Source organism: Microtus oregoni, unplaced genomic scaffold, assembly GCF_018167655.1.
Source record: "Microtus oregoni isolate MIOR12 unplaced genomic scaffold, Mior012 000112F_ref0000385, whole genome shotgun sequence".
NCBI lineage: Eukaryota > Metazoa > Chordata > Mammalia > Rodentia > Cricetidae > Microtus > Microtus oregoni.
In genome coordinates this window covers 750043-772606 of record NW_024544738.1, presented here as the reverse complement: position 1 = coordinate 772606, position 22564 = coordinate 750043, and the positions used below count along the sequence as shown (strand labels likewise).

The window sequence follows — 22564 nt, the reverse complement described above, 5'->3', positions numbered from 1 at the left end:
GAGGAGGAGAGGAGAGGAGAGGAGAGGATGTGTTTCTTCCACAAACTTTCTCCATTATCTCCCATAACCAAATTTCTGTCATGTGCTCCAAATTCATCAGAACATGTGACACCCTATATGCATGAAACACATGTGTGTTAACTGCCTAGTCCTGTGGAACTAGTTCCTAGTGGAACACTAGTTCCTAGTGGAACAAGTTGAATTGTGTCCCGTGGGAACAGAGAATGTGTAATGGTTGAACAAGGGATTGTGAGGGGAAATTCTCAGCACTTGAGGAAGAGGGATATGAGGAGGTCTTTCCAGCTGCCACAGGCCAGCATCTCTAAGTTGTATGCGATGAGAGGGGAATGGAGTTGGACAACGCGGGTCTGTATGGAAGATCCAGGCAGAACTTCTGGAAGGAGACTGACAATTCCCAGTGCACACTGCTGAAATACAGATAACTACATGCTCGATCCTTCTATCTTGCAGAAAAAATTTCTCCCCAATTTTCCACAAACTTATGGCAAGAGAAAAAAGGTGAGTTCTCATCATGTGGTTTTACTCACAAAACTTTTTAATTTTATGGTGTCTTGGTTAGGTTGTCATACTTAAAATCACCTCTCCTTCCTTCCTCTACTACTTCTTTTCTGGTTTTCAGCCTGTGTCTTCACTCAGGATGTGTGTAAGGCCAGGTCTTCCTTTGAGCTGGAGATGATAAAAAATCACCAACATAGGCTTCAATAGGCCATGAAACACTCCACACTGGGCTTCATAGCTCACTGAAAATTTGAACTTCAGGCCTGTATATTATTTGTCATTTGCATTATTGTCTGACTGGTTTGGACTCTGAACCACTGGGACACATCAATCACTCAGTTTCCTTGAAGGAAACTAACTCCTAACCTGGTCAATGACTACTTTAAAGTCCATATTCTCTACCTTCCTCTAAATTCTAAGAGTATCTCTTTTTGAATCACTCAAATGAGCTAGAATTGTCCAACCCACAGAACCATTTTTAGTCCTGGATGCAGTGTTTCATAACAACAGGGGCACTTGCCTCTTCTTTTGAGCCTCAATTTGTAAGAACAGGATTCTCAGAGAAACAGAAGCCACAATCCATTTCCACTTTCATAAGCCTCACAGAGCTTCTTTACCTGCTCAGAGTCATGGGTTCTGGAATCTTCCTTGTTACTCTCGGTATCACATGACAACTTCCCAGCTCTTCCAGGACCATTTATCCTTTCTGGTGGTGGCTGATGTGTGTCAGACAGTCTGGTATGGTTTCCAGAACCATCGTTTCTGTATGCTAACATCTGCATTGAGACACCTGGATTCTCTTTTCCCAAGCGAAGCTATGTTTACTCATCTTTTAATGCACAATTGCTAACTATACACAGAAGACCCATGGACTGGACAAAAGATAGAAACAGTAGCCCTGAGGGACCTCAAGGATTGTGTCCAAGTCATTGTCCACATTACAGAATAACAAACAGTGCGGCCTGGGAGACTCTAGAACAGTGGACAGTAAGAGCGCCCTTCTCAGGTGATTGTAACACAGATCCTGCTTGTTTCCAGCTCTCGGCCCTGGACTGGGGTTAAGGGTTGAGATGGCCTGTGTCACAGAAGGGAAGACTGACAAATCTTTCCAATGAATGTGCAAAACAATGTGAAGTCCTTTTTTTGTGTCTAAATGTGCTGCTGGCCTACCTGCTCTTTGAGTTGTGAATAGAGAGCAGAAGGCCATTAAGAGAAAGCTGCAGCCCTGAGTGCCTTAGGTTCATTTGATTTTCAGGGCTATGGCCCATGGAGAGCTACAGAAGGTGATAGATTTCCTCTCTAGGATCACCCAGACCCCAGAACTCGTTGAGCCTTATGTGTTCTGGGCTATGATTGGTCTATCACAGCTTCAGGCTCACCTCAAGCTGCTCTGAGGTGAGGTGCTGGTGGTCATGGCTGATACATCCTGGATGGTCAAATTGAAGAAAAAAATGGCCGAGAGCCATTAATGTTGGAGGACAGGTAGAATTGTTCAAACCAGCCTATAGAAACCAGACACTGCCTCTTTGCCTGACTCCAAAAAGGCTTCCTGAGGACCAAGAGCCAGGAGGTGGAACTCGCTTTAGGTCCAACAATAGTTTGACATCATCTCTTTCTCTGAAGAGATACACAGGTCCATAAAAATAGGTATGGAAAAGAAGTAGATATATGTAAGAGAAACCCTCTAGACAGAATGAATTATACCAATATTTTCAATCAAAGAATTCAAGAGTGAGAACCCTCTGTCAAGTGGGAGGGACCATGGGAACCCCCTACAGGTGCGTGCGACCATGGCTTCTAAAGGCTGAGGTGAAAGTGAAATTGAGAAATACTTTGGAGTGGTCATGATCAAAAATCCTTAGTGGGAGATTAGGTGCTGGCCTTATGAGGCTGAAGCTGATTTTGCTGTTGGCATTAAGCTTTAATTTGTTAGATGGGAACACTTGAGCTGTTCCTATCAAGTTGATTCTTAGTAATAATACTAATTTTAGCCAGGGATGATGGCACATGCTTGGAATCCCAGCACTCCATGTTCCATATGTAGAAACATGAAGATCAGTAGTTCAAGTCCAGCCTTGGTTATATAGTGAGTCTAAGAGCAGCCTTGGCTACCTAAGACCTATCTCAAAAATAACATCAATAATGCTGGTGGTGATAAAACTAATTTAAACAACTATCATTTAAATCTTACATTTAACATTGTCATTGAAATTTTCTCTTTCTGCAGAGAATCCAGTATTTGTCCAGTGCCCCAGCTAACGCTCATGGAAGTACTGACTCTTAGCTACAATCCCTGGAAAGTCCTAGCCTTCGCCTTGGTACATTGCCTGTGTCTTGGTCGCCTCTTCCCTGAAGGGGGATCCCTGTCAGCTTGGGTGCGCTGCTCTGGGAGATGAACCAAGATTACCAGATTTGCTCCCCACCAAGGCAGGAGGAGCCAGTCTGGGTGTTTGGGCCAGAAGCTTCCTACCATGGGTTTCACCATGTGTTCTCATGTTCCCATCCTACCATGTGATTCACTACGTGTTCTCATGTTCCCATCCTACCATGTGCTAGCGCGTGTTCTCATGTTCCCATCCTACCATGTGATAGCGCGTGTTCTCATGTTCCCATCCTACCATGTGATTCACTACGTGTTCTCATGTTCCCATCCTACCATGTGATTCACTACGTGTTCTCATGTTCCCATCCTACCATGTGTTAGCATGTGTTCTCATGTTCCCATCCAACCATGTGATTCACTACGTGTTCTCATGTTCCCATCCTACCATGTGATTCACTACGTGTTCTCATGTTCCCATCCTACCATGTGCTAGCGCGTGTTCTCATGTTCCTATCCTACCATGTGCTAGTGCGTGTTCTCATGTTCCTATCCTACCATGTGATAGCGCATGTTCTCATGTTCCCATCCTACCATGTGTTCTCATCCTACCATGTGTTAGCATGTGTTCTCATGTTATTATCCTACCATGTGATTCACCATGTGTTCTCATGCTACCATATATTAGCATGTGCTCCCATGTTATCATCCTATCATGTGTTTCACCACGTGTTCCCATGTTCTCATTTACATGAGGGATGGAGACAGAAATCTAGATCTTTGGGGTCCCTGGGACAGAGCCTGGAGTGGCAGTGGGCATGGCTGGCTGTGGATGAAGGGTGAGGAGCTACTATGAGAGGAGACAGCATCTGTAGAAGGCAGTGTGTGTAAAGAACACGTCCCAGCATGCACCCCAAGTGCAGGCAGAGTTCAGGAGAAACAGGCCAGGCTTCATGCATGCTAGGTCTGGATCGTTCCACTACATACAGAAAGTTGCCTGCAGAGTAAGTTGGTCCTCATGCCTCATGAATTCCCTGGGGTCACTCTGAAGTGAGCCATCAGGGACCCATCTGGCTAGGACCAAAACCATCACCACTGAGCAATTCACAGAGTATTTTCCCTCAGTCACCTTAGATGGTTTTCAAGCATAGGTACACCATTTGTATTAATCAGGGTTCTCTAGAGTCACAGAACTTATAGAAGGAATCCATCTCTTCATATATATATATATATATATATATATATATATATATATGTGTGTGTGTGTGTGTGTGTGTGTGTGTGTGTGTGTATGTATATATATGTATATATACATATATAATAAATTTCAAAAATATTTAGTACATTATATGAATAACTTTAATATATATATATAGAATTTATTGGAATAACTTAAGAGCTTCAATCCAACTAACCCAACCAGGGCTTTCTGTGAGTGGAAAGTCCAAGAATCTAGTAGTTGCTTAGTCCCATGAGGCTGGGTGTCTCAGCTGGTCCTCTGTACATGCTGGAATCTCAAAGAAGTAGGCTCCACTCCAGTGCCAAAGAAGGGATGGATGTACTAACAAGACAACAGCAAGCAGGTAAAGAAGAACCAACCCTTCTTTCTTCCATATCCTTATATAGGCTTCCAGAAGAGGGTTTGGACCAGATTAAAGGTGTATCTTCCTGCCTCAAAGTCTGGATTAAAGGTGTGTGTCATTCCACCTCAAGATCTGGATTTAAGGCATTCTGTCTTCCTGCCACAATATCTGGATCAATCAGAGATGTGCCTCCATTTCTGGATTGTTCATTCCAGATACAGTCAACTTGACAACCAATAATAGCCACCACAATCCACCTCTTGTCAATCATATCTCCTTGTGTCATGATTAATTTCCAAATAAAAACAAGAACCATGTCATAATAATGCCTAAACATAATATAATTATGCCATGTACACTCACACGCACATTATATATTAACCTGTGTTGTTAGTGTCCTCTTGTTTGTTCCCAGCTGCTCAGCTCCAAAATAACCACACAGAAACTATTAATTACAGCACTGCTTGGCCTATTAGCTTATGCATATTTCTAGCTCACTTTTATTCTTAAATTAGCCCATTTCTATTATTTTATATTTTACCATGAGGCTTGTGGCCTACCAGCAAGGTTCCAGCGGGCAGCTCACGTCTTTCCCCTCTGGCAGCTCTATGATGCCTCTCTGACCCTGCCTTCTTTCTCACAGCACTGTTTAGTTTTCCCTGCCTACTTCTCTTCTGTCCTGCTATAAGCCCAAAGCAGTTAATGAATGAAATTAATTTTATTCATTAATGAATAAAAGCAAAACATTTCCCCTTTTCTGTTTAAATAAAAAAGAAGGTTTTAACTTTAACAGAGTAAGAGTAAAATTGCATATAGCAAAACAGTTATCAAGCAAGAATTGTAGTTACAATATTTATATCTACTTTATCTCTTATCATAACTAAGGAAAACTATAATCGTAACTATTCTTCAACCCCGTCAAAGACTCCAGAAGGATAGAATATTGGCTAAGTGCACTGTAAGCAACTTATAAAACTCTAAAATTGACAGATATCTTACTGCCTGGATAGTCACCCAAAGTTCTTCTGTACTGTCGGGGAATTCATCTTCAGCCTACATGACCATAGTATCCAGCAGACTTTTCCATGAAGCAGGAAATTTCAAAGACAGATCCACCTATATTGGCAGTTTCACAGTCACTTTCTTCTGTGTCCTGCAGAATGTCTGGCAGACTCTTTCATGAAGCAGGAACCCTAAAGGACCATCTCACCATCTTTAGGCAACTTCAGCAGTCATTTCTCTGTGGGTCCTGCATGCCCAGTTCATACAGCATAACACCAAGCCGTGCAGGCAAGAGCATTTTCTTGCCCAAATGGCTAACAAACTCCATAAGGAGCCTCTTTGATGCCCATCTTCCTCTTGAAGTAGATTGGTGCTGCCAGGAGCAGATGAGTCTCATTGTCATGAAAAGTCTTAATTTAATAATTTAAACATTTTAAATGCCATATTCTGAAAGTCTCTAAAAGATTTGAAGAATACCTATCTAGCTGAAATATATCTCTATTTGTCTAGAAAACCTAACATGACTATAAGCTTGTCTATTATAGATGATTATCTATTAATCTATATTTCTTAATTATGCATTAAATTTTCAAATGAACTGCACAAACACAATACTTTAACCAAGAACACACACACACACACACACACACACACATATATATATATGTGTGTGTGTGTGTATGTATATGTATAAAACAAAATTGATCTTAAATTTGTATGAATATACATCTCTATTGCAAACCAGGTCATACTTATACCTAACATGACATAACTATCCTTCATACAACCACAAACAAATTTTAAATTTAGAATAGGTGGCAATGTCCCTTAGAGGACATCCTACTACTAGCATTCTCTTAGTTGTTATAACATATGATAAGGATATTGAAAGAACAAATACCTGCACAAACACATTCTTACCAAAATACAACAGAAGCACTCATGTTGGTTATAATCCTCATTTCTGCAACTGATCATGTGGTCTTAGATGGTCTTTAGATTGGCTTTCTTCTACTACCTATTCTGTATTTCCTCTACCTGAGGAAAGCCTGTCAACAGATCTTTGCTCTTTTACCAGAAAAAATGACCCATACCTTCATTTCTGATGGGTCTGTGCCCTCTATCATCCTGCCTGGATTAGGTTGCTGTAATTTTCCATTGACTTTAATCATGGGGCATGGTAGCATTAAGAGACACCCTACAGGATCTCCTGCACTCCAGACATCTTCCTTCTTACTGCCTCTGTGGAGAAGCAATCCAATCTTCCCATGGTAATCTGGATCTATCACTTCTCCTAACAGTGTTCTTTCTTTCTTAGCCTGTTGGTTTTAGGGCGATAGAAGCCCAGAGTGGCCAGGGGGAAATTCTGAGATCCAGTTCAATGGAATGTTTGTTGTGGCTTTTGGTAGGAGCACTCCCTTCTCTGGAACCAAAACTTCAAGGCCAGCAGAACTTAGGGATGTGGGAAAAAGAAACAAAAGCTTTCCTAATGGGTCACCAAAGATGATAGTGAGCAAAATTATTTCCTTTTCCACCCCTGTGGATCCTGGCTATGGGAGAAACGGTACCATATATTGGACACTGATTCAAAACATATACTGCCTTCTGGAGACCCCTATGCCAACCCTCCATCCTGCTGCCACCTACTTTTCACTTAACTGTGACTTCAAAAGGCCAATCTGTCTTTGTCTCAGATCAGCTTCTTCAGGATGGTGAGGAAGATGGTAAGATCCGTGGGTTCCATGGTTGCAGGCCCACTTCATATTTCTCTGGCTGTGAAGTGACTTCCCTGGTCAGAAGCAATACTGTTAACCAAGTTAGTGGATTAGGCATTCTTTGAGCACAGATGGTGGTTTTGGCAGAAGTATTAACCAGAATAAGTATCAACTTCAGTAAGAAAAAAGTATTGTCACTTCCATGGAGGAAATTGTTTAATATAGGCAACCTGCCACCACTTGCTCGCTGGTCACCCCATGTTGTAATAGGGAGCTGCGGGTTGCATCCCTGGCACCTGGCTGCCCACATGGCTAGCTTATGCCCCAAAATAATTACACAGAAACTGTATTCTTTTAAACACTGCCTGGCTCATTAGTTCCAGCCTCTTATTGGCTAGCTCTTACATATTGATCTAACCCATTTCTAATAATCTGTGTAGCCCATGAGATGGCTTACCAGGGAAGATCTTAACCTGCATCTGTCTGGAGTGGGAGAACCATGGCGACTCACTGACTCAGCTTCTTTCTCCTAGCATTCTGTTCTGTTTACTCCGCCTACCTAATTTTCTGTCCTATTAAAGGGCCAGGGCAGTCTCTTTATTTAACCAATAAAATTAACACAAAACAGAAGACTCTCCCCCATCATTTCCCCCTTTTCTGTTTAAACAAAAAAGAAAGACTTTCACTTTAACATAGTAAGATTACATATAACAAAACAGTTATCAAGTAAGAATTACAGTTACAATAATTATATCTATTTTATCTTTTATCATAACTAAGGAAAACTATAACTATAGCTAACCATTCTTCAACTCCATCAAAAACTCCAGAAGGATATAATATTACCTAAGCAAACAAGAAATCCAAAGCTCTAGAAATGACAGAGACATCTCTCTGCCTGGACAGTCACCCAAAGTTCCTTGGTACCATTGGGGCATCTATCTTCATCCAGCAGACATTTCCATGAAGCAGGAAAATTCAAAGACAGTTCAGTCACTTCCTGCTGTGTCCTGCAGAATGTCTTGTGAATTCTTTTATGAAGCAGGAACCTGAAAGACCATCTCACCTTTAGGCAAGTTCAGCAGTCCTCTCTCTGCGGGTTCTTTGTGTCCAGTTTATGCAACAGTCCAGGCCAGAGCAGTTTCTTGCCCAAATGACTATCCAACTCCATAAGGATCCTCTTCGATGCCCATATTCCTCTTTAAGTAGATTGGCATTGTCAGGAGCAGATGTGTCTCATTGTCATAAAAAGCCCTAAGTTATTAAAACATTAAATAGCATATTCCATAGTCGTTGAAAGATATGAAGAATGCCGATCTAACTGAAATATATATCTATATATCTAGAAAATCTAACATGACTACAAACTTGACTATTATTAATGATTATCCATTAACAACCTATATACATTACATTTTTAAATGAACTACACAATCACAATACCTTAATCAAGATCAGAAACACATATACATATAACAAAATTGACCTTAAATTTAAATCACTAAAGCAAAATCCATATCAATGCAAATTATTCATATCTATATCACTTCCCCTTTTAAATGTAAAAGAACATTTATAGACAATATTTTGGGAACATGGGCACAGTTTTTTCTCTCCAAACTGCTTCCTGCTGAATGGGGGCGTTGTTAATTAGGTCTTTCATGGTATAACCTGTGTGCTAGTTTCATCTCAGTTGGCAGTTGAGCGAAGCAATTTTCTGAAGGTATTCACAGCAACCCTTCAGAAAGACGTGGTCCATCATACCAAATTGGGATAGAAGCAATCCACAGACTTTCACCCTCTGTGAAAACAAAATAAGAAACTCCTTTCCAAAGCATCATGTCATTAGATCCAAATTTCAAAGTCAAGGCATTTTCAAGATATCTATGTTGGATTAGTTCAGCAGCATTTATAAACAAATATCTTTTAGCAGCTGTTGCTCCTTCCTCAGCATTCAAACAATTCAAAGAGAGCATAATAGCATACAGTATCAAAATTCTCTGTGCATTTTCCATCTTTGTGCATTTTATTTTAACCTCTATTTTGTTTATTTTTATTTTTTGCTTTTTGAGATAGGTTCTCTGTATCTTTGACCTGGAATAACTCTGTAGACCAGGCTGTCCTTGAACTCTCAGAGATCCACCTGTCTCTGCCTCCCAGGCATTGGGATTAAAGGTGTGCACTACCACACCTTAAACGCACAGAGATCTGTTTGTCTCTGCCTACTGGGCACTGGGATTAAAGGCATGTGCTATCACACCTTGAAGTCACAGAGGTCAATCTCCCTCTGCCTCCCAAGTGTTGGGATTAAAGGTGTGTACTACCACACCCAACTACTCTCTTTCTTCCCTTTTTAATTTGTTTTTTACTTTAAGAACTTTAATGTTTAGCATGCATATATTTTTAACACACTGTAAACCATTTAAACATTTTCTTTGACTTTGAATCTTTCTTTTACTCTATATGTCTCTTTTTAGACCACATGAGTCCTTAATTTAGCAAGCAATTTCAGTAGGATTAAAGCCATGGCTTTGCCAGCTAGATCCAGTCCATTCCTTAGCTTTCCATCCTCATGGCTGAGGTACTGGCTGTAGCCATGTTTACTGCCACAACTCTATGGCATTTCAAGGTCCCTGCCAGCAAGTAAGTTGCAGCATTATGTCCACAGACAACACATAAGTCCTCTCTCTGTAGTCAGCCCTCCTGCCTCAAACAGTCAGAGTTTGTCCTGGCAGGATGACCCAGAAAGCCAGCATTTTTAAATGGTGCAGCTTTTTTCCTACTATGGCTGAAAACCGAAAAGCATGCGTTCAGATTTTTGTCAACACCGTTTAAGTGTTTCGTGGCAGGACCTCTTAAAAGAGCTGCAAGCTTTGCAGCTAAAGCTGAGTCAGGAAGCCTCTCTTAGATGAGAGTGCTTGTTTGCCTCTGGCAAGCAGAGTAGACCCGAGAAACTGTTGCCCCACATTGGGTGCCACTCTGTTGTAATAGGGAGCTGTGGGATGCGTCCCTGGCACCCAGCCGCCCGCATGGCTAGCTTATGCCCCAAAATAATTACACGGAAACTGTATTCTTTTAAACACTGCCTGGCTCATTAGTTCCAGCCTCTTATTGGCTAGCTCTTACATATTGATCTAACCCATTTCTAATAATCTGTGTAGCCCACGAGGTGGCTTACCAGGGAAGATCTTAACCTGCATCTGTCTGGAGTGGGAGAACCATGGCGACTCACTGACTCAGCTTCTTTCTCCCAGCACTCTTTTTTTGTTTACTCTGCCTACATAATTTTCTGTCCTATTAAAGGGCCAGGGCAGTCTCTTTATTTAACCAATGAAATTAACACAAAACAGAAGACTCTCCCCCATCAACTCCAGAGAATTGTGCCATAGCTGGGACTCAACGTTGGTGTGCTGTTGGCAGACCTGACTCTCAGCAGCAGCTGTAGCAAAGTCAGCCTTGGTGAACAGAAGCCCATGTTGTTGAGCCCAGCCATAACGCCATCTCAGTTATCATGGCCTCTTTGTTCAAGGGCCCATTGGGCAATGACAGGAATATCTGGGGAAAGAGGCTGACCACTACCTGATAATTGAACTCCTCCTTAGCTAAAGTCACTTTTTGATGGGCATTTACATGGGACACAAGTGTCTTTGCATCCTTTGCCCATTGGATAGCTCTATCCAAATACTTCTTCCCCAGATGTCTTTCTCACCAGTTTTCCAATCATGCACATTCCAAGTCCCTGACTATTCATTGGCTACAGCCCATGCATGAATCAGTGAACAATTGCACATCTGGCCATCTCTCCAAACAAATTGTAATACCACATTTACTGCCTGAAGTTCTGCCCACTGTGAAGATTTTCCTTCACCAATATCTTTCAGGGTTTGTTGCAAGGAGGGCCCGCTTGTTCATTTCAGCTGCCCAAAACCGAAAAAACTACACAGAAATTGTAGTAATTAAATCACTGCTTGGCCCATTAATTCTAGCTTTTTATTAGCTAATTCTTACATCTTAATTTAACCCATTTCTAGTATTCTGTGTAACACCACAAGGTCATGGCCGACCAGCAAAGTTTCAGCTTGTCTGTCTCCAACAGAGACTCCGTGACTTCTCTATTGACTCCTCTTTCTTTCTCCCAGCATTCAGTTCAGTTTTCCTTGCCTACCTAACTTCTGCCCTGCTATAGGTCCAAAGAAGTTTCTTTATTCATTAATGATAATCACAGCATACAGAAAGTAATCTCACATCACTGGCCAGGATTGCCTTTTGCCATGACCAAATGTAGCCTTCCTTTTCTATGTTTGAGGATTTTTCAACTTATACAGGTCAAACAGAACTGCAGTAGGTTGTTTTAACTGTGTGATATTCCATATTAAACCTAGAATCTCCACTTAGTGGGCCCCTACCAATAAACTCAGCTGAATCCAGTTTTATGCTCCTTCCACTATTATCCCACACTTTTAAGATCTATATCTATGTATATTCCCCAGATTTCTGCTTGAATGAATTAGCAAAATCCTTAAGCTCCTTAGTAGTGTAGCACATTTTTTCACAGACTACATTTTCTACATCTGCTCTAGGAGCCTGCTTTGCCTTGAGTCTGGTTATAGGTCTAGAGGCAATTACTGGTAGGCCTTGAGGGATATCAGTATTGTCTTGCTTGGCATTTCTTTTAGAGAAAGTCACTGCTTGTTTAGCAGACACTGAAGGATTGATTACCTCAGTAAAAGGTGAAAGGGTGGGGTTGAGAGTACTACTCCTTCAGGTGAGATAAACCCTTTAGAATCTGAGGGTTCAAAGTTCTCAACTTCAGTAGGTTCTCCCCACACAACTGATGGAGGAAGGTCATTGGTTAAATAAAAAGAAACTGCTTGGCTCTCATTGGTTAGAGATAGGTGGGAGGAGTAAACAGAACAGAACGCTGGGAGGAAGAGGAAGTGATCTCAGACTCCACAGCTCTCCTCTCAGGAGCAGACGCCTCAGAGAGATGCCATGCTCCGCTCCCGGGCAGACGCACGCGATGAAGCAAGCCGCCAGGTTAGAAATGCTGAACCTTTCCCGGTAAGACCGGTGCTCACAGATTATTAGAGATGGGTTGATTAGGATATCAGAATTAGCCAGTAAGGGCTAGAGCTAAAGGGCCAAGCAGTGTCTAAAAGAATACAGTTTGTGTGTTGTTATTTCGGGCATAAGCTAGCCGGGCAGGTGGCCGGGGTGCTGGGAATGCAGCCCCGTCGCCCCATATTACTACACACAACCCCACCCCAAGATATAGGATCCCATTATTTACCAATTGACATCCTTACTTCCTCTTGTGACCCCCTGAGACTAAAAATTGGATTCAGACTCTAATTCAGGCAACCTTATAAGAGATTCAGTTTGCCCCCAACTTGAGCTCTGTGGCTACTGGCGGGAAGATTCTCTTCCAAGGCACACATAGAAACTTTTAGACTGTTTGTCCACATCTGGAGCAGGTCAGCTTTAAGTTCATCGTCCTTCACTGCATTCTGAAATTGATTAATTTTATTGTAGAGCTCATTTCTATCCTTTTATCAGTTTATCCAGGGATGCAAAGAGCAACCGGCTAACAACACCATATATTTTTCCCCAAACTGTAAAAAGTTTCATATATAGGGTCACCAAATCCTTTGCCACTCACAATTGCTTAATCTAGATAATCAAGGGCATTTATATTCTTAAGTTTGTAACACAGTTCACAAACTGTGAACTTATTGGCTTTCAGTACTTTTTGAGCTCCCAGGAGATGGAGTGCCTCTGGAGAGGCTTCAGTACCTGAAGGGGCTGGTGAATTAACAAAACCTATTCTAGATACTTAAGAGATTCATCCTTCTATTTCTGTTTTGTAGAACCACTCTGGCACCAAAATCTGTATTAGTCAGAGTGCTCTAGAGTCATAGAATTCATGGGAAGAATCTATCTATCTGTCTATCTATCTATCTATCTATTTACATAAAAAGGGACTTTATTGGAATGACTTACTGACTGCAGTCTAAGTAATTCAACAAGGACTAGTTGTAAATGGAAAGTCCTGAATCTAGTAGTTGCACAGTCCCATGAGGCTGGGTGTCTCAGCTGGTCCTCTGTATATGCTGGAACCCCAAAGAAGTAGGTTCCAGTGCCAGTGAAGGAATGGATGTGCAGGCAAGGCAGGAAGAGAAGAATGGATGATCTCTTCCTTCTTCCATTGTCCTTATATAGGCTCCCAGCAGAAGCTGTGGTCCAGATTAAAGATGTATCCTCCCACCTCATGATCTGGATTAAATGTCTGTGTCTTTCTGGCTCAAAATCCTGATCAAAGGCATGTTGTCTTCCTGCCTCAAGATTCGAATCACAGATGTGTCCTCCATTTCTGGACTGTAGTTCATCTCAGATATAGTTAAGTTGACAACCAAGAAAAGTCATCCTAATCCTTCCAGTCCTGTCAATGTTTTGCACTCACCAGCATCCTTGTATTTTGTGGATCTTGGTAAACAAAGCAAAATTTGAAATAAACTTAATAATTAGCGTTCTTGAGGACAAGAAACTGGATAGATTTGGGAAATGGGAGATGGCATAGAAGCAGGATGGACTCCTAAGTTTGAGGTGTATGAAGCATGTTTTCTAAAATGGAAATGTCGAAGAAAGAGAAGGGTGCAGCAGGATGATGGCTAAAGTTTAGCTGATGAGTTTGAGGTGCATCTAGGGGGTTTTGGAGGAGACATTGCTGAGCATTAGGACATGTAGGGGTACAGAGGAGAGATGAGACACTCTGAAGCCGAGGACACCAAGGGAAGCCTGCAGCTGGAGAGTGCCTCTGATCATATGGACAGAATGTGGCCAAGGATGGAAATCTAAGGAACTTCAATCTTTGTGTCTTGAGGAGGAAGAGGAGAAGGACCCAGGAAGGAAAGTGGTCCAGCAGTTTAGGTGATAGAGCATAACCAACAATACTGATACCTCAGGTCAGGCTTCTCCTAAAGGCAGAGATGGTGGCGGGCATAGATTGGTTGACACTCTCACCTTGCCTACTTCTCTTCTTCCCACCATTCACTCAGTGATGGACCAGTACTCAGGTTAGTCTCATGTTTGTCCCTCAGACGGCGACAAGAAGGTAGAATTTTCCCAATAACCCATGGACTACAATGGGTGGTTTTTCTTTCACATCATCCCTCCTCCTTTCCCTCTCTTTCATCTTTTTTGATTTTTTTTTTAGATAGAATCTTATGTAGGCTCAAATGACTTCAAAGTCACTATGTAGACAAGGTTGTCTCAACTTTCCAGTGCCTAAATTCCTGGAATGCTCCACCATGTCTGACATGGGAGTTATCTATATGGGCATAGAGTTACCACCCAGTTCTCCAACTGTCACCATTCTTTCTGAAGGTGGCACCAGTAACCCATGTGCTCCTGTCCATGAGAACTCAGACACTTTCTGGTTCCTGTGTCAAAACTGACCATAGGAAAGGTCCACCAGCTTCCCAAGGGAGGTTGTGAGGTACCTGTTTGAATACTTTTCTGGGTGACAGTGAACAGTAACCTGTCAATCATGAATGATAGTGATTGCTAGTTAAGGGGCTTCACCCATAGAAGGAGAGTGCTGCGGAGAACTTATAGATTGTTTTAGACTGTTTCCGTTATGTGTTTTTGGTACAGAGGTTTCAACTTATCTTCAAACTCATGATTTTTCTGCCTTAATGTCCCGAGTGGGTGCCTTAATCCACACACTCCACTTAAAACATCTAAGTTTCCTTGCTATCCAGGCAGTGTCTAACACTGAGCCTTAATGTTGGTGTTGTGCCACACTTTCTGCACAGCAGTGGTTCAGACATAAACCACTTAAACACCTTGAGCACACATGTATTTATGTACCATATGGTGGATATGCATTGCTCTCTTCAAAATTGCTCTATCCAGCCTATTGGTTTTAATAAACAGACCTTAGTTTGTAGTAACCAGTTACAAATACTGTCAAAATTGAACTTCTCTAGATGAAAACTGAATTTGTGCCGGAGGCCATCCCTGGTGGTAGACAGGTCCCAGCAGAGGATGTTAGGAGTTGGCTAGGGAAGAAGGTAAGCCAGGCCATGGTGGTCAGGAGAATCTTGCAGCCTGACTGACTCTCAGTCAAAGTGCGTCTTTGTTTATGCAGAATTTAGTAATCAGGCATATATTCATGTTGTTCCAAAACATAGAGCATATCAAATTTTTTGGGACATGTGTGTTAGTTCCTTTTGCTCATCTTTTAGTCATCATTCATAAACAATGACAGAACAGAGATATCATTTCCATTCATTATCTCTCATGATTTGACATCATTAAAAAAAAGAGTTATTTTTACTCATTAACCCTATAACTCAATTTTTAAGAACCTAGAGGCATCCCAAGAAAAGTCTTCAGGGCAAAACTGCTGCAGTTATTATTCAAATTCTGGTATAATACAATGTTTATATTTTATATTTCTATATTTTTCTATATATCTAATCCTGACATTCTGTTGTTCCTTGGTCACACTACACCACAGTGACACTGTATTGCTAACTTTTCTAAGAAAGGAGATCCTGACATCTCATTCTTTTTATCATCACTTCAGTCCATACTTTGACAATCAGTATAACTTCAGATAATCTAACTTTGTTGTTGTATGTGCCACGTAATTATCAGAGTGTACAGTGGGAAGAGGCTTGCAATCTGATCTGTGGTCAACTCCTCTAACCCACCGAATTTTGTTGACCTTATTAAGGTTACTTTGTTTTTATTATTTTGGTCCTGAGTAACTACAGGAACAGGTGCTTTAACAATATCCCATAGCCTCATAAAGAGACCTCTGGTTTTTTATGTATGTCACAACCTCAAGGAAGACCTTGGAGGTAGATAAGGATATTTCCCTATAAGCAGAGGGGTAGTATGTTCAAGATTTTCCTGGGGAAGTTTAGAAGCAGTACTCCTGGGAGAAGGCATAAATAATTCATAAAATATTTAACATCAATTTAATATTCCCAATATGTGTTGTCTAAGGTTTTCTGACCTGCCCAGTTCCCGCAGTCATTAAGTCCCAAAGAAATAACATAGAAATCTACATTAGTTATAAACTGATTGGCCTAGTAGCTCAGACTTCTTATTTACTTATTCTTATAACTTATGTTAGCCCATTGTTCATGTCTGTGTTAGCCAAGTAGCTTGGTACCTTATTCAGCAAGGCACTCACATCTTGCTTCTTCTGTGGCTGGGTCATGACTACAGACTAGGACTTCTTTCTTCCCAGAATTCTGTTCTCATTGACCCACCTGTACTTCCTGTCTGGTTGTCCCACCTATACTTCCTGCCTGGCTACTGGCCAATCAGCATTTATTTAAAATATAATTGAAAGAATACAGACCATATGTACAAATATTAAAAGTCCCCAAATACACAACAAGTGGAGATAAAAATCAAATGTGCAGCCTGGTCTACAAGAGCTAGTTCCAGGACAGGCTCCAAAACCACAAAGAAACCCTGTCTCGAAAAACTTAAAAAAAAAAAATCAAATGTGGCTTGGCTTTTGTCGTTCCCATCAGTTGTGACCATGCCAAATTTGACAAAAGGCTCTCTGTGTTAGACCTGGAAAAAAGTCCAAACTCCATTGATTTGGGAAGGTTTTTCTCTTTCATAGAACAGAGATCTCTTTTGTGTTTTGATGTGGGAGTGTCTTTATCTATCTGTTGCTTTCATTGGTTAATTAATAAAGAAAACTGCTTGGACTGATAGGGCAGAATTTAGATAGGTGGAGTAGACCGAGCAGAATGCTGGGAAGAAGGGAAATGAGGCAGTCGCCATAGCTCTCCTCTCCAAGATGGATGCAGGTTAAGATCTTCCTGGTAAGCTACCACCTTGTGGTGGTACACTCATTAATAGAAATGGGTTAATCAAGATGTGAGAATTAACCAATAAGAGGCTAGAGCTAATGGGCCAAGTAGTGTTTAAAAGAATACAGTTTACATGTAATTATTTTGGGTAAAGCTAGCCATGCAGGAGCCGGGTGGCGGGAAGTGACCCACCGCTCCACACTACAATGTTTCAAGAACATGATGGCAGAGCCATCCTTGCAGGGGAGTCAAGGTGGGAGAAACATAAAATAACTGCTCCCATCACATCCACCAGCAGGAGCACAGAGCACAGAGTTAATGTGTGTTTATGATCACTACACTTTCTCCACGCAACGCTCCAGGAACCCACAGTAGGCAGGTCTAACTGTAATTAATATAATCTCTATTAGACATGCTCAAAGGTTCACAAATAAAACCATTCTAGTCTCCACCCTGGGTGGTTGCCATGACTACAGACTTTGGATTTTAGAGATGGTGACTCCAGGCCTTACATGTGCATTTTCTTGGGTCATGTGGAATCTTCTATAAGATTCCAACAGCCATAGAGTCCTTTGCTTTGTACCCAATTGGCTGGTCATTTGCACTCATATCTTGTCTTCTCAGAGTCCCCACCACTAGCTCAGTGCTCTCTAGTTATAGAACCCACTGTCAAAAACACTCTTCTACAGACCCTTTCTTCAATTCATTGCATGTTCATGCTCAATTACAGGATGTGATATTCTCTTAGATTATTCTCCATCTAATTAGATTCCTAGTACATCTCCTTTTGATGAGTTGATGCCATTGCTGTATGGAAAAATGGACTTAATATTTTATTTCAGAAACTCATTTTCTGTGTGTGATAGAAAAATTAGTCATATTATGTAAAAATCTTGTTTTGTTGCTAGTCTTTCTGTGTCAGGATCTTTGGTTTTCCAAGAAAGATTGTTTTGGGATTGGTTCATGGCTCCCTTCCGTCAAACATTACTGAAGAGCAGCAAGTCTTGTTCTGCAATTTACATTCCAAGCTGTTCCTTAGTGTTCCAGGAAGAAGCATCCATGCCCTTGCAGGTTCATGTAAAGGCCACACGTCGAGGATTGCCACAGTAGTGGCTCTGAGGGTCTCATCTCTCAATGATGTAAATGTTCTACTCTCTACATGCAGAACTCAGATGAATGCGAGGTGTGCCAGAATGTAGGGTTGCTCTTCTGCTGTGACACTTGCCCCAGAGCCTTCCATGAGGAGTGTCACATCCCTGCGGTGGAGGCTGAGAAGTAAGTGAGTTGTGATCCCTCTCTGTCTTCTCCTAGACACCCTTTCCTTGTCACACATATTACCCTTCTAGATTGTGAGCTTGTGCCTCAATAGAGGGTAAGCAAGAGCTCTTACTAACAGACACCAAACAGGAAGATGCAGAGAACTGTTTCTAGATGCTGTCAGCAAAAGATTGATATTATCTGTGTTAGGGGAAGCTTCTCTTCTGATACAAAGGCTGGACCCTTTGTCTACAGACTAACTACTGCCTTTTCCTCAAAGGTATTCACCAGAGCCCCTTGTGCAAGGATTGAGAGTGGCATATGCCAAGTTCTTTTGTTTTGTATTTATTCATACAAGAAGGAAATATGACCACTACCCACATTTACCCAGGTTGTAATGGACCAATCAAGGTCTAAAGTTCCCAGAATTTGTGGAAGACCATCTTCTATGTACAGACCGAATAGCCTAGCCTCTCTGCTCCCAGAAACCAGAAATGTGGTTTCCCCCACTGACCATAAATCCCACTTTTTCCAAGGACTGGCTCCTACCACAACTCTGATGGGAGTAATGGCAGTTTAAGATCCTACTTGGGGTCGCTCAGAGCCCAGGGACCTCTCCCCGAGATGACACCATCAGCCATTCTGAAAGCACAATGGCAGGCATACAACAGTCGCTGTTTTCAGGTCTTGTCCCCTACTCACTTCATGTTCAACGTTTCAGGACACCATGGAGTTGCATCTTCTGCAGGATGCAGTCCTTAGGAAGCCAACAGACTCATCCGGAATCTGAGGTACTACAGAGGCAGATGGCGCCCCAGGAGCAGTTGGTGAGTCCCTGTGAACCCCACACTTTCTCCTTTCCCCTGGAAGAGCACAGAAGAACAGCAGCAATGGAGCCTGCTTCCCCAATCCACATTCCATCACGCTGCTGTCACAGCACAACCCATTGGCTGAAGAACTAACTCAGCCTTTATAAGTCTGTAACTAAGAGACACTCGTGTTGGGGCACATTCCAGATATGTCTGAGTGGTGCCTTTCTCCTGGGTATGTGTATGGATTCTGTCTTAATAAGTCACTTTGACTAAGTGTTCTTTTCTCGCAGAAGTGTGAATTTGTCCTCTTGAGAGTCTACTGCTGTTCTGAGAGTTCCTTTTTCTCCAAGATGCCATATTATTATTATGTAAGTAATGGTGGTGAGCCTCCCATCACTGGCTACTATGATGTTTCATGAATGTGAGGGACATTTGTGGGATTGGGATCACAATCTCCCAGGACCACAGACTCTGTTGTTTCTGTGGCCTTTCTGGAGCCCTGTGGAAGGTAAGCTGAGCCATGTCCATCACTCTCCTATTGTTATTTCTGTCACCAGTTTAGAGAGACATCTGTGGGTATAATGGAACCTATGTGGTTGAACTTGATCAAGAAAAAGCTTAAAGGGAGAAAATACTCGCACGTGAAAGAGTTTGTGCAAGACATGAGGCTCATCTTCCAGAACCACAGGACCACGTTCAAGGTCAGCACCCTCTCTGCCTGCATCTCATTTTCTTTCCACTGGGTTGGTTACTCTTTCCTTAATTTCTGGTACCTGTAATGAGGTTGCATAAGCAAGAAGTCAGAGAGTGCCAGACACAGTGGGGCATGCCTGTGATTACAGCCTTCAAAGGCTGAGGGAGGAGAATTGTCTTATGTTCAAAGCCTGCCTTGTCTATAGTGGGAGACCCTATCTCAAAGGGAAAAAAAGTCTGGAGGTGAACAATATTTCTCTTTTTGATTTAACATGAATACTATGTTTCACTAACAGAAAGGTCGCCAGCACCACAGAGCTCTTTTCCTTCCCAGTCTATAAGGCTAGAGGACCAGAAAGAGGACAATTAAGCTGCAATGTCCCCCGACAAGGGCATTTATTTCTATTAATTGATTGATTTTTTTTAAAATATATGTATTTCTTTTTTGTTTCTTTGAAAATATATGTATTTTAAAATACATGTGGCCAGGCTTTTGTGGCCCACCAGCTCTCAAATAATGACATGGAGACTTATTATTAATTATGAAAGGTTGACATTAGCTTAGGGTTTTTTTTTCCCACTTGCTCTTAAGGCTTAAATTATTAAAGATTAAATTATTAATTTATGTTCTGCCATATGGTTTATTACCTCTCACCAGTAATGTGAATATGACTTCCTCTGCATCTGGCTGAAGAATCCCTCGCCCTTCTTCTCATTCCCATGTCTTCCCAGAAGTCCCCTCTTATCCTCTCCTGACTAGTTGTTGGCCATCCAGCTCTTTAGTAAACCAATCAGAAGACACCTTAGGTAGCTGAACTAGTACAGAATTACATCTTCAGAGTGGAAAAAAAGATTATTTCACAACACTAAGTGTGATGGCACAAGTTTTTAATCTCACGTGTGTGTGTGTGTGTGTGTTGTGTGTGTGCATTTGGCAGAAATGTCACAGTGTATGTGCATGTGAGTGTAGTTACCTGTGGAGGTCAGAGACCTCAGATCCCCCAAAGCTAATGTTACAGCAGCTTTCATGATCACCAAGCTATTTCTCTAGATCCTAGTTGTCTTAGTTAAGGTTTCTATCATTGTGAATAGACAGCATGAGCATGCAATTCTTCTAAAAGAAAACTTATTTAGAGCTAGCTAACAGTTGCAGAGGTTTAGTTCATTAACATCATGGTGTATGATACACAGGCAGACATGGTGTTAGAAAAGGTGCTGAGAGTTTTACATGTTGATTCACAGCAGCAGAAGGAATCTGTGTCTAACTGGATGTAGCTTGAACATAGGAGAGCTCAAAATGGGCCCACAGTGACACACTTTCTCCAACAAGGCCACACCTACTCTAATAAAGCCACAACTCCTAATAGTGCCACTCCCTGTGGTGACCATTTTTTGGAAACCTTCACACTAGTTTAAATATATATGTGTGTGTATGGACATGTGTGATATATATGTATACATGGGTGTGTGTGTTCATGTGTAAATGCAGATGCATTTGTGTCATACTACACATGAGGATCAAGTTAGAGGGCAACCGTGGGTGTTTTTCACATGTCATCATGTTGAGACAATCCTTTTGTCACCACTGTGGTGGTGGAATTACTGATGTGTGTTACCACATGAACTTTTCCATGGGTTTTGGGGATCTGAACTCAGGTACTCACACTTGTGTGGCAAGCATTTGCCCACTGAGTCAACTCCCCAATCTGAAATTGTTTCTGCTTGTTACTTTATAGAGACATGATTCTCAGAAATAGCAAAGTCTGAGTTAACTTACATGTGACTAGACCATGAAGTTAACAGATTCCATCAGAGGGTAGACGTGCTGAGGAAATGGTTCTCTCACTGATAACGAGCACCATCATTCTTGCCTTTGTTGTTTTCTAGGACCATAACTTTGGCCAAATGGGACTTAGACTGGAGTCTGAGTTTGAGAAGAATTTCAAGGAAGTGTTTGCTATTCAGGACACAAATGAAAACAGTTGACTGATGTCACAGATGTTGCTGGTGTCCTGGCACCATGTCCTTTTCCTGCCAGGTCTTCCTATCTGTAGCAGTGAACATTCTTTTCCGATGCCATCATCTCCAGGGGATTCTCTGGGTCACATGGGGTCAGCTGCAAATGGGAGTCACACCTCCTGGTCTTGTGGTCCACCCCCCCTGCCTCCAGCGGGAACAAAGGGTATGATACATTGCTGTTCTTTGCTCCCTAAGGGTCTAGGCTAGAGGCAGTCTCCAGATGGCCTGGCCCAATCCTCTAGATAGCTAGAGGATTATGCTATTATAGAAAGGCAATCTCTATATGATGTTCACACCCTGGTTTTATGCCATGCAGCTTTAAATGCTTGGGGCAGAATTGAAGAAGTGGAAAAAATGATTAAATCATTTACTAAAGCCATATAGGGCCCAAAAGAAATCTTCACAGATTTTCTTACAAAGGATGACATCAACAATAAATAAATGATACCAAATTCAGAAGTTAGACAAATGATAATTGAACCTCTGGCTTTTGAAAATGCTAATTGTCTGTGTGAAAGGATAATTAGGCTACTAAAAGCAAGGTCAGCACCTTTGGAGGAATGGGTTCAAGATACAATTAATATTGTGTCCCATGACCATGTTGATGCATGGTAGGAGAGAGGTAATTTCCAGAAATTTGAGGAAAACTTGAAATGTCAAATGTTATAATTGTGGCAAACAAGGTCACCTTAAATAGGATTGGAGAAATGATGTTACTAGAAACGATTTTTTCAAAGCATAATCCACTCACAATGTCCCTCCCTTCTGGTTTATGCAGAAGATATGGCAAATGCAGGCATTG

The 22564-nt window shown here is 41.7% G+C and overlaps 1 protein-coding gene across 1 annotated transcript in view; it reads left to right on the top strand.

Moving 5' to 3' along the window:
- LOC121443727 (nuclear body protein SP140-like protein) overlaps positions 1-21930 on the top strand; it is a 31149-nt gene extending 9219 nt beyond the window's left edge. The window contains exons 6-12 of the mRNA XM_041645523.1: positions 472-523; positions 16385-16434; positions 18147-18256; positions 18960-19065; positions 19341-19418; positions 19608-19751; positions 21631-21930. Of these exons, the coding sequence (XP_041501457.1) occupies positions 472-523; positions 16385-16434; positions 18147-18256; positions 18960-19065; positions 19341-19418; positions 19608-19751; positions 21631-21729 (639 nt within the window). The 3' untranslated portion in view covers positions 21730-21930. The remainder of the gene's footprint in view (positions 1-471; positions 524-16384; positions 16435-18146; positions 18257-18959; positions 19066-19340; positions 19419-19607; positions 19752-21630) is intronic.
- Positions 21931-22564: the final 634 nt, after the last annotated feature.